Raw genomic sequence first — 13222 nt, 5'->3', positions numbered from 1 at the left:
ACACAAACCTTGTTCTAAATTGCACAGCTTTTGAAAACACTCTCATGTGGGTTTGGGGGAGTGGGGGCACTCACTCACCAAGGAAGGAAGCTGCGTGAGCAGCCCATCTTCAAGAATGGCAAAGGTGTGTATCTTCTTCCTAATGTTAAATGTTACAGAGATGCTCGTATTCCTGAAAATAAAGTTCCATTTCATGTCTTACCTCGGGCACTTGGCTTTGAAAACGTCAGCTTTACTTTACCAAGCTGGCATTTCAAGTTCTCAAGTCACAAATGAATTTCTCTCCTGTGCATCATAAATCTCTGGGGCTTTATGGTCCTTTCTCAGAACTTCTATGATTTGGGGGTTTTATGCTATGACCATTCCAATTTGAAATATCTACAAATCACAAATAAAGATGTGAGAGGGCTGTAAAATTGATGGTAAATCTGCCTGTCTGAAATGAGCAAACAACATAGGACCCATGGGAAATAAAGACATCAAATTGGGAATATTTTTTCCTTTGGGGAGAATCTTGGGTACCAGAGAAATTAGCTCTGACATAATTGTTTCCTTCAGGGGACCCTGATAAGTGTCTTTTCTCAATACTTACGCTCACTGAGTAGCCAATAAACAAGAGATGTAGTATATTTGTGTTTTAGAAGTTCATAAAACTTCCACAGAATAAATTTAAAGCCAGAAGGGTTGTTAAATTTGGGCCAGATTTACTCCCTTGAAAATGATTGCAAACCTCTTGCTTGCCTCAGCAGGAGAGAGGTTATTTCCATATTAAGCAATCAAGTACTCTTTTAATCAAGGTATCTTAAAATGATAGTTACTCAATCTTAATTATTTGTCAGCAACACATAATTTTTGTTGATATTATAATACTGTTTATTAGCACCATTAATAACTGAGCTATTTTGCTCTCTTCAGTACAGTTATAACAGCAAAGTCCACGGGCATTTTGAGTAAATTAGTATTTTAGGAGCATGTTCCGCCTGCACTCCTCAGGATTCCTCATAGAGTTTGAAGGTATAGCAAAAAACAGAGTTAAACTTCATGTTAAGCTACTGGACCTGTAAAGCGCTGTGAGACATTACAGGGTTCATCCAGTGCTGTGATAAACTTCATATTCTAATGCCCCATGGCTTGTAAATATCTGTGGACACAGGTGTTTAGCGTGCGTTAATGAATCTTGTGTCTTTACAGCGTTTATTCAGGACACCAGTCTATTTTGATCCCTCCCTCAGAACTGGAGACCAATCCTGCTCTGTGGCTTCTTGCTGTGAGTCAGTACAAAGTGAGAGACACTTTTTGTTCCTATTCGGTCATGGAGCTTTGTACTAAGGGACTTGGTTCGCAAACAGAGTCACTGAAGGTGAGTAATTCTGCCGTCCTGCACAACCTGCCGTCTGCACGGTGGTGTCTGGGAGCCTTCCCTGCCATGAACGGCTGTGCTAAATGTCTGCAGCGAGGAGAAGACCGTCAGACTGCAAGGGCGGCTTCCACAGAACCCGTGTTATTCCTTGCCAAAGGCTATGTATGAGTACCAGTCGTTCTCTTTCGGATCACAAGGCTTTTACACATCAAGGGAAGGCTTTTATTTAGCAGAGCTTTCTGATCTGTGTGCAGCCTGTGTTGATAGGCAAGAGTTGGAAAACAGAGGTGTAAACATCCAGGAGACCCAAGGAGTATTATATTGTATATTATGTTTTATGAATTCCCCTATTATATGAAGTACTATTTTGGTTTTGGCCACTGTAGTTACATAATCACATACTTAAAAGTACCGTATTGTTTTAACTAGATTGTCCTTGTTGGGGGAGGGGAAGGTGTGTATCTTTTTTTTTTTTTTTTTTCCCCCAGAATTAAAAGCCACGTAGCCAGTTACATTTCTGAAGTCATCTAGATTTTCCAGTATGCTACTGAAATAAATTAGACCTTGGGATACTGATGTTAATGAAGTGTCCAGCCCTTACCATCCTCGCTTGATAATTTCCTAATCAGTTTTGCCAAGGCTACACACTGCTTCCTATTAGCTATTATTCACTGGCTTTCTGAATTAATATTGGGAAACAGCAATCCCTCCCTTCAGAATTAGCATATGCATCCCGTCCTGCGTGCTAACGTTGAGATGACAAGCAAGTATGTCTGCTCTTCTACAGCTATTAGACTGTCTTCTGGCCATCCGGCCTCTGGGAAAGGTGGAAATTATGCTGGCACCTCAGCCTCTATTCTGCTGTTCCTCTTGAATCATAATACCTACATAACACTCTTAGTTCCCACTAACTGTTTTTCATTAAATCTGCCCATTTGTGGCCTTTGTTACATTTTATCTTCTTTTTAGGCAAGGGGACTGGACCTTTCACGTGTACGGACGTGTGTAGTAGTGGCTGAAGAACGACCTCGGATAGCTCTTACTCAGTCATTTTCAAAATTATTTAAAGACCTTGGTCTCCATCCACGGGCTGTCAGCACATCACTTGGCTGTAGAGTTAACCTGGCAATATGTTTGCAGGTAAGATTTTTCACTCCTTAAGCTCAAAGTTGTTTTAAGAAAATGGTTTTCAGTAAGAAGCATCATTATATTTCCTTTGGCTGCTTGGTTGTAGACATATTAAGAAAATGCACGTGGTACTTAATGTTCTTGCATATACAGGTAGTAAATTTCTGTTACTTTGTCAACTATTCATCCCTCTTATGTTGCAATCATAGCATTTATTCTGCCCATGAATACAGTAATTCAGAAAAGCGCATGGTAGTGACAGAATGCATACTCTGTGCTCCAAAAATAGTATTTGGTCGTGTAATGTAAAATCCAATGCCCAAGTGCTTATTTTAGTATGTTACAAAATGAATTCCTTCTGTTTAGAAAATAATTCCAACCATTACTTATTTAACTAGACATATTTTCTGCACACAGTTTATTGCTTACGACGGAAAATTATTTTGCTAGATCTCTTTCATTCTGTTTTGAGCCACTAATCAGAAGAAAGTACCTAGGGATAATACAGGATTTAACTTGCATTCTCCGGGAGCCTTTATTGAGTCATGATTTTAAGAACAGATGGAGCACTGTAGCTATCTGGTCTGAATTTCTGAATAGCCCCTAGGTTTTCATCCAATGATAACGACATCAAGCAAATAGTTTTAGGCTGATCTACAGTGTATTGTTCTAACTTTCAGGACTTCAAGTGATGAAAGTTAACTTGCCTATTTATAAATTGTTAAATTTTTAATTAATTTTGCCTTATTTCTAGTAAATTTATCTGGCATTAGATTTCAGCCATTTTTTATGTTATTACATTTCTCTAATTTAGAATAAAGAATCTCATTTCCATCATGACTCTAATATACATCTTGATCTTTGATAAATAGATAAAGAATCTTAAGACATGCTTTCCTGATCTGTGTCTCATTTTTATGACTCCTGATCTCTGTCCTTCCAAATCTAGTATGAGAACTTCACATATTATTCCTGTAATTATGCCACAGGTGTCCTACTTAAATGTAATATGATTCCTGACTTAATAATCCTTTTAAATAATATAAGAATCATCTTCTGCATTGGCAACTGCATTGGCTGGGAAGTTCCCTATCCATGTGGTCAGCTACCATGTCTCTAACCTCCTCAAAGGCACTGTCTCCTGGTAGAACTTGCCTATACTCTATATGGTGCATCCCACATTTCAAATCTGGCAGTTACCCCTAGTCTACATTACAGCATTTCTCATGCATGTAACGTGCATAATCGCCTAGGTGTGGAAGCCAGAACAGATCTTCTCAGTGGCACTGCAAATAAGGCATTTGCTATTCTTTTCCTGGTTATAAATGTAAAGATTTTTTTTATTTTATCCAAAAAATATGACAAATACAGGTTACGGGTTCAGCACAAGCCAATATGTCTGTGTGTTATGCCTGCCTTAGCCTCTTGCCCTGTTCAACATCACTAAGGAATCCTGGCTTTCATCAGACCTTAGCTAAAAGTGACCTTGTAGTTCAGCATGTTACCAGCATATGAACACAGGAGGTGCACCATGTCTCCAGTACTGCTTGCTTTCTCTCTGGCTGCCAGCAGAATTTCCCTTCGGCCCAGGGTGACTAATTATTATTATCAAATATCATACATACAAGGTGGCAAAGCTGAGCAGGGTTAAAAGTCATTCTGTGTCCCAGAGGTAGAGTTCTTCAGTTTGACATTCAGTAATTGCTGCCATAAGTATTACCCAGGAATAAAAGTTTAAGAAAACCTCCTGTAGTCTCAAAAGCAGCACTTGAATCCTTCAAAACAGTTTTACCCTAATAAAACTTAATAAATAGTCTTGAGAGAAAAATATATCTTCTAGGTTGGAAATGTCTATGAACATATCTTCCCCCATATTTCTGTCATGGATTTAATACAAAAAGTACTGACTCAGGTTTTGAAATCTCTTCTACTGAATGTTTCTTTGCAAGAATACAGCCCTCTTCATGTCCTTCTCCGTATCTAGAGTCCTGGGTGATGACAAGGCAGAGAGAACAACTCAGAAAACATCTAGGAAATCTTCAGGCACTCCCACCTGAGACAGCACGATTTGTATGGTACCAGTTTAGGCCAGTTAGCAGGTGCAGGTTGGCGTGCTTTCCCAGTCAGCAACCCAACCAAGCTTAAATACTTGCCTGTGAGGGGCAGAGCAGGCAGCAAGGACGCTACTTGCCCTCCAGTAGAGAAGGAGAACAGAGGAGAAAGACACGAGCTGGTTACTTGGTTACAATAGTTTTCTAATTTTCTCCTGTATCTTTAGCCATTTTGAAGTGCCCATGGAATGTCTTTTTCAGAGGAGGGGAAGGAGGGAAGTAATGGCATACCCTCAAGGCCGACTGCTTTGACTTTCCCGACAGACCAGGATGGGGCCCACCAGCCTTCCCCTGCCACTGTGGTGGAGCTACTTCTGAAAAGTAACTGAGCTTCTCTGGCTTCTGGTCCATGGAGGGACCAGACGTGAAGGATGCTGTAGATAACAATGATAAATTAGCTGCAGAAGTTTGCTTGCCGCTAATGAACATCTCCATTTCAGGCTTGCAGTGATCGCTGGACTGTTCACGGTGGCTGCTTCACTTAGGAGATGAGTCATTTGTTCAGGCCAAATAATAAAACCAGGGAACGATACCAAGCAGCAGTAAGCCAGGTTCAATGCCCAAGTATGCCTCATTGGAAGTAATATTGTACTGGGCCTGCCTGGTGTGGAGTTGACTTGTTTCATTGCAGCCAGTATGGAGCTGTGTTGTGGATTTATGACTGAAACAGTGTTGATAGCACAGCAGTGGTTTAGGTATTGCTGAACTGTGCTGCACAGCATCAAGGCTTTCCTCGTTTCTCACGCTGCCCACCACCCCGCTGACCCCAGCGAGTAGGCTGGGGGAGAGCAAGGGGCTGGGAGGGGACACAGCCAGGAAAGCTGTCCCAAGCTGATCTGGGATATCCCATACCATATATCTCAGCATTAAAAAAGGGGGGGATGATCTTCCAAAGTAGCCAGCGCTCAGAGACTGGCTGGGCACCGTTCTGCTTCTGGGAGGTGGTGAGTGATTGCTTTTGCATCACTTGGGGTTTTTTTCTCTTTCTGTCACTCATGAAACTGTCTTCACCTTGCCTCATAGGTTTTCCTGCTTTTGCTCTTCCTGTGCTCTCCCCTGTCCTGCTGGGAGGGGAGTGAGCAAGCGGCTGGATGGGTACTTAGCTGCTGACTGGGTCAACCCACTACAAATGTGCAGGAAAGCTGAATACACTCAGAAAAACTGAATGTCCTCATCAGCATGGAGTTAGGCTGGATTTTTGCTTGACTGTGGATATCTGCCTTTTGATTGTGTTAACTCCCTAGCTGAAGTTTGCTTCTTAGGTGGCTCTTTACAGAAATTCTTGAAAGAGTTATTGAATGAAACTGTAAAAGGGGATAACTCTCTGAAGGAATATTATTAATGATACTGACTATTAATTTAAGAACAGCACAGAATGAGAGCCTTCAGTGAGGTGATTAACAGCCTGGCTGATCGTACAGCTTAGTGTCAGGTTTCATTGAGTTCTACTAAGATGTTGCATCTCAGTCTGTAGGTCAAACTAAAAGCCATACACTGTCTAAAAAGTGGCGTGGCCAGAATGCAGAAAGACATTTCAGAACAGACTATATTTAGTAACATTACCCTTCCAAGTGGAATGGGTTTTGAAACGTTTAAGCCGTGGGTAGTTTGGCAAGTTTTAAAGGGGTTTGAAAAATTACTAAAGATACTACTTACAAGCATCACCACAAAACATGTCATTTTGATAGAGAATGTAAAGATACAGGATTACATCCTTTGAAGCATCTGGTGGTAGACACTGCCAAAGACTGGATACTCAATTAGACTGAATGCTCTTTCCAAACTGTCTTGAAGTTTATGGCTACCAATATTCCAGAATAGCTTGTGGGCTATTCTTTTTTGTGGGCTGAGGAAGAGGATGAATTTTAATCCTTGATCAACAATGTTCCTGAAATTAGCATTGTCTCCAATGTGTTCTAGAAATGGGTCATGATTTCTGAATTCTTCACACTTCATAAAAGTACTTCTGAAGTTTGAGTCAACAGCATCTGCCTTTGCTTTGTTTTTTCCAATTTGTGTCATCCATGAGATCAGCGTATGGTTCCTGGAACACCATCTTCTGCAGGGATAACTGTGATCCAGCCTATTCTATGGTCATTTTAATATACTTATCTACTAATCGGCTTTCTAAACATATCTCTGTATTCAGCTATTGACACTTACCAGCAAAAAGCGTATTCAGGCTTTCTTCTGTATGGGCTGCCTCTAACACAACTTGGATGTGATCTTTGATACCTTCTTCACTTCATTTCCAATTTTTTTGGACAAATTTAAGACTCAGGTGTTCCAAGGGGAAGGTATCTTGATTTTTCCAAAAAGCTTTTACTGTTGTTCCCCCCTTGAAAAAGAAGAGGGGGACGTGTATGTGTAAGTACATGTGTGTGTCTGTCTGTGTGTGTATAAAAACTTCATAGCAGGATTTGGCCTTTTTTTAAAGGTTACTTTAAAAAGGAAATCATTGTGATAATCCCTTTGGTACCAAAGAGCCTTAGTCTACCAAATTATCTTAATTTCAAGATTAACATCACTGACAGACTAATGCATTGTCATTTGTATTCATTTCCTCTCAAATTTAGAGCAAATTTACTATGTTTCTTTTGATGTAGTCATTTTGGACTAGGTTTTGAGAGGTGTGCTTTTGAAAAGAAATAATTCTCTCCATCTTTAGGCGCTTAAATAGCATTAATATCTGACCTTTTATAGCTGTATAATCACAGATAATGGTCCGGGGATTTCTGAGATGAAAAGATTGCATCCAGCATATTTTAATTCTCATTAGCTAGCATCTTAGCATTCTCAAGAGAGAGAGAAAAATAGATATGAAAAGTAGCCTGTTTCTTAGAACAGCACAGATGGTTCTCTAGGATTTTAGCTAATTTCCATTTAAACACTTGAAATAAATATTTTCATTTTATTCAGCCCGCTATTTAATTTCAGTTGAGGAAAAACTTCTAGAAGTTGTTCATTTTCCTTAGTTAACCCTGAAAATGTACTAACAAATCTGCCCAAGCTGGGGCAGGAGAGCAGATTCATCTTGCTTCTTTTATGTCACCTCTCAGTGAGATGGCAAGGTTACGTGAGTTATTCAATATCCATCTATAGTCAGTAGAATCAAAGAAATACTTCAAGAGAGAGATTCATTCAGCCTATCTCAGGTGCCTATCTTGGGATGGGATTCATCAACATCAGGAGATACTTCCTACCTACTCCTATACTGCACACTTTTTTCTTCGATGGCTGAAGTTATATGAAATGAATTCCTCCCTCACTGTTTAGCAAAGGGAACTTTGTTAATAAATTTAGAGCTTAAAATTAATGTTTCTTTTCACTTATTGATAGATGGCGCTTTTTAGGGATCTTCCATATTAAAAGTAATAAAGGATAGCAAAGAGTGCGACGGGAGACCGTGCGCTTTATCAGAGGTGTGATTCGCACTTAGCAATGTAGTACAGCTCTGGTTGAGTTCCCTCAGATTCTGTGTTTTCCCACCTTTACTGTGACTCATGCAATAAAGTTCTTTCCACAGCTCCAGCTGCTGTGCTTGCATATGTGAGATCGTTAAGTCTACGTCAAAAATTCCATTTCTGAGCATCACTGAAGCAGAAGTAGACTCAGAATAAAGATTAAGGTCACAGCCTTAAATAGCAAAACAAAACAAAACCAAACCCAAAGCAACAGTTATTTTTAAACCCTTAGAACTTCTGATTGCTTACTTCTTGGTTTTTAACTCCGGGGAGGGAAGCAAGGGAGAGCATGGCGCTCGGCCTTTGACTTCAGTGGAAATAAGGGGCAAGCAGAATGCTGGCACATGGTTATCCCTACTGCTGACTTGTTGGGGTAGTCCTCTGTGCAATTTCGACCTGCAGTGTCTTCCCAGAGAATCAAAGCCTGGCACTTGCAGAGGTTTGCACGGACCGGGGGTGGTAGGGGCAGCCTACGCATGGCAGGAGATTTATTTAGTCCAAGGAATTTGACTTATGATATACCCGTTTTCAGACAGAAAATGATGTTTGGCCCATTTAATTTCCTCGAACACTACCTAACGTGTCCTTAGTTAGTCTCAGATACAACAGAAATCATGTTGTTTTGTTCCTGTTACCAGCATTGCAGATGCTCTCTATCTCTGTCTCGCAAAATAAACGCGCACAGACAAATTCAGTCAGTCAGTCTGGTCTTGGCTAAGACTGCTTCTTTTGAAACAATTTCAGAGTATCATCTCAGCTGCAGCTGGCCACAGAAGGACCATGCTGAGACTTCCACTGCTGTTTCTCAAGCCCTTCCTTAGTTAAAAGCCATACAAGACTTTGGCATGCTCAGAGTCCTCCCTGGACCTGAGTATAGTCACAGGCGATGAATTACATAACTGATGGATTTCAGCAATTCTCCTGCTTTTTTTTTTTTGCAGTTACACTGCAGCGTTCAACCTGGACTATTAGTAATATTTCTATTTTGGGGCAGCAATGTAATAAGCAGATCCGTCCTATTTTTTAAATGCTTCATCTTCCCCCACATCCAAGATAAACCTGTTTTAAGATGCTGCTGTGGCAGCTTCCTGTAGTCTTTAACTTGGCTGGAATTCAGAAGTTTGATGAGAGGGATGTGGGACGCCAGTGCTCTCAGAGCTGTTTATTTTCACAAGTTGTAGGGCAAGTCCCACTGCAGCCATGTGGTGTTAGATGTTTCATGTGTCAGTAGTGGCTTAGGACTAGTCACCACGGTGTTTTGTCTCTTTGCTGCGTTATCAGTCAATGTGGAGAACTGATGGGGTTTTATCGGCTTTTAAGTTGACTGTTCTTTATACATATGACACTGTTTATCATCAAAAATAGGCTAAGTTACTTCATTTAGTTATGGTCTTCTAGTAATTAGGTTGTGCACAAAGCCTTGATTTTATTTCACTTTAGGAACAAGGTGTAAGTATCTTTCTCTGTTGTGTACTAATTATTTTTTTTTCCCAAAAAGAGAGCTTTTAATTCCCAGGGGACATCACTTACAAACTTCTTTTAGTAGTGAAATGGCAGACCTGGAACCCCTGTCTCAAAGGATGTGCATTAAAATAGCAGGGCCTAATGTTTACTGACTTCTTCACCAAAACACAAAAATAAAAAAATCAGTATGCTAGACACATGTTTTCCACTAACAACGTTGTCTGTAGCGTCCTAAAACCATTTAAGTCTGTTTGTCCAAGGTTAGCAGTCTACAGCTGTCTCTTCTGTTGCTCTACTAAAATGTTGACACCTCATTTTTTACTTTTTTTAACCTTTAATGGTATAATGGTTAATTTGTAAGATTCCTGTATTTGACATTGTTTTTCTTTTTATTTTACTCCCTGCTTTTTGCATTCTCCTCTTTTTTTTTTCTCCCACCCTTCATTCCCATTTTTTTATTATTATTTTCGTCTTGTGTTACCTTCTTTCCTTCTCTCCCTCATCCCTGCTATTCCTGCTGCTATAGCCTCACAGGCTGGGGAAGCTGGCCGAGCAGGTAGGGGATTTTCATGTTCCCTCAATACCCACCTATCAGCTTCCAACAGTGGGACAGACTAGCAATTGAGTCTGGAGATGTGGGGATTTTCAGATCCTTCTATGAAATTATAAACAAGTCCAGTATAGCTTTATCTGGATGCAGGTTTCATCAAATATTAGCGGTCTGTTCTAACTATTTCATTCACACCGACAATAACAAATACCATAGTGATTGTCTTTGATTTTCAAACTTGACTGTTTCCATTATTTTGTAAATCAATTCAGGTTTAGTTTTATTTTTAAAGATAACCAATTTTTCCTTGGTTGTTTTTTTTTTTTTTTAATATTGCATATATTTCAAATAAGTTCTCCACTCAGCACTAGTCTGTTACACTGCTGAGTTTACTAGTAGACTGAAAATCGTGTTGTTAATAGCTAGAGAGGCTATTGTATCTTGTATTGTGTATAACAAGCTAAAGAGGCTAACATGCATGTGCAGCTCTATTACTCTTTTTCTCCTCTGGTGGTGGGTTGCTATCAGTATCTGTACAGTAACTATCAATTGGTAGTGGTAACTCTTTTCCCCTTTAGATACAAAAATTATCTATTTGTGGAACTCCATCACAATTTTTAGTACTCAACAAATTGTAGAACTACCAGCCAGCACTGCAGAAATGCAAAATTTAACCCTAGACATTCCTAATGTGAAGAATTATACTCTATAATTATCCCAAACGCGGCAGAAATCATTGGGAGTTGATGTTGCATGCTGTTTTAAGTAGTAAACATCTAAATAACTGATAAAGGAGTTCCTGCACCTGTAGATTACCAGGGTTAGATGAATTTATCTGCTGAAAAGAAAATTTCCAAAGTTCCAATGTTCCAAAATGGAAGTTGTGTTTTTCTTCTAGCTTTCTGCTTAGCAGTGACGTGAGGTATGCAGCAATGAAAAGAGCCCTAGACTGGAGCATTGAGAATTCACATCATGTTCAGTGGTGATGAGTTTGAAGTTTCAGATAAGGGAAGATCAGAGCAGGTTACAAAACTGCAGCAAAGCTGTGGGTGGAAAGGCCTAAAAGACTGTATCATCTCCGCATGAAAGGAAACTAAAATTAGTCTACTGCTTTCCAAGTAACTAAATATTGTGACATAAAGGAAGGATTTAAATTATGCAGTGGAAGACTGAAAAGGAACAGAATAATCGCTTACAGACCTCCAGTCCACATTGGTTCATGTCATGCGTGCTACCTTTACTATCTTTAGCTTCAACTATATTCTCTGTTGCATGTATGGAAGACTCTCAGTAAACCATGCTTCACATTCCTGACCATGTGCTTCTGCCATTAAACTGTGTCTCCTCAGCAATTTCCGCCTTCCTTTATATGGCAAAACGTGTTTAACATTTTTGTATGTATCCACGTGCTGATTACTTGGCCTTTTGTAGCAAATAAAACCTATGTTGACATGTGTTTGGTTAAGTAGTATGGCCACTTGATGTTTTTCTGAACGCCAAGGTAACAAGTACATGACGGTAGGTATGTTTTCCAGTGCTCTTTCTGATTCTGTAAAGCTGAGCTTTGGTGAATAGCTTAAATATAACTTGTCATTTGATTAGCATAATTAGCAGTAAAATGAACGTTCGGTTATTTGGGGGGTAAAACTGTTCTCCTCCCAGTCTTCAGGTTCTGATTAGCTCATGTTGTTGTTTACAGGGAACATCTGGACCAGATCCCACCACAGTGTATGTTGATATGAGGGCACTGAGGCATGACAGGTCGGAACCACCTTTTTCTTTTTCTCTAATACACACAATTAACAGAGTTTCTAGCAAGAAAGCTACTTCCGCACACCTCGCAGTCCCTGAAAACCTTTGTAATCCTCGTAAATAATTTGTGCTAACTCCTACCAGTGAGCAGAAATAGACATTTTTATTAGTTGGTTAATTCATTTTACCATTGATAAAACGGAAACATCTGACATCACTGCAATGACTACCAATTCCCTGCTGTTATTGCCTTCAGGATTTCATGACACTTGTACTCAGGTGGTGCACCCTAGTCGGTCCCTAAGAAACGGAGTCCCGTTGGGTCTCCTAGCTTCACAGAGGTGTTTCTCCTGGGTTGGCAGCTGCTAGCCACTGGAGAGACCATGGGGGAATTTTGCTGCAATTCTTAATGCTGCAAGACCATGAGGGAGTGGGTCATTGGCTTCAGCCATTGTGAGCAACCACATTCTGTAACTGTGGGTATTTTCTAGTTCCGTCCTTAATCTTAGTATACAAGAAGCAAGAACTAAAATTACCACTAGGAGCATTAAGGAGATGTCTGAAATCTTACAGTTGGAGGGAAACTTTTGATTTTAGATGTAATTTTAGAAAATACCCCTGCACATATATTTCAGTTTTCCAAATCTCTGGTCAAAAGGCTAGCAGGTAGTCCCTTTACAAAATTTTAATAAAACAAAAAGTTTTCTATTAACTCTGGAGAAGGCGAACATTTAATTGACAGCGTTCACCAGTCCTGGTTCCTTTAAAAAAAATAATATCCAAATAGGGCGCTTTTTTTCCCTTTTCTTTTTTTTTTTGGTTCTTTTTCTTTCATCCTTCTTAAAAGCTTAACAGAGAATTCTTTCCCCTTAGGTGAATACCAACTTTGGCTATATCAAAGTGACCAGCTCAGCTTGCAGGGTGCAGACTTCAGGGCACTGCAGGACCAAATTATCCTCTGGGTTGTTAGGTCAGATGATACACATATAGATATTTTCTTGTAGCACATGGAGTTTGGCAGGTGGAAGAAAGGAACTGCAAGATACTTGCCTCTCTCACCATTTCTTTATTCCTTTTGCACACAATGTTACCAACAATAATACTTATGTTTGATCTGTCCTTTGGGATACTACTGTCTGCATAACCCAGCCGTAGAAAACTTGGTCTTCCTGGTCCAGCAACTGCAGTCCTGTGTAGGCACAGTCCATGCTCATACTCAACCCAGCAAAGAAAAAAGGCCTTTTTTGTAAAAAGCTGTTATTGTTATATGAGCCTACCGTCTCTGCATTGCACTTTTGAAAGGAGATTTCCTTGAGAAGGTGAATGATATATGTTGTAAAAAAGAAACGAGAAGTGGAGCATTTCTTTACCTAAGAGCAGAGGAAACACTGTG

At 39.9% G+C, this 13222-nt stretch overlaps 1 protein-coding gene across 1 annotated transcript in view; it reads left to right on the top strand.

Annotated features, from left to right (window-relative positions):
• DIP2C (disco interacting protein 2 homolog C) overlaps nucleotides 1–13222 on the top strand; it is a gene marked incomplete at its 5' end in the record, with an annotated part of 178225 nt that overhangs the window by 136374 nt on the left and 28629 nt on the right. Inside the window, 4 exons of the mRNA XM_082479767.1 lie at nucleotides 1192–1360; nucleotides 2330–2500; nucleotides 10054–10083; nucleotides 11777–11838. Of these exons, the coding sequence (XP_082335893.1) occupies nucleotides 1192–1360; nucleotides 2330–2500; nucleotides 10054–10083; nucleotides 11777–11838 (432 nt within the window). The remainder of the gene's footprint in view (nucleotides 1–1191; nucleotides 1361–2329; nucleotides 2501–10053; nucleotides 10084–11776; nucleotides 11839–13222) is intronic.

Source organism: Vanellus vanellus (assembly GCF_965231255.1).
Source record: "Vanellus vanellus genome assembly, chromosome: 2".
Lineage (NCBI taxonomy): Eukaryota > Metazoa > Chordata > Aves > Charadriiformes > Charadriidae > Vanellus > Vanellus vanellus.
Note: the sequence above shows the minus strand (reverse complement) of the source record. Positions and strands in the feature narration are given on the sequence as shown.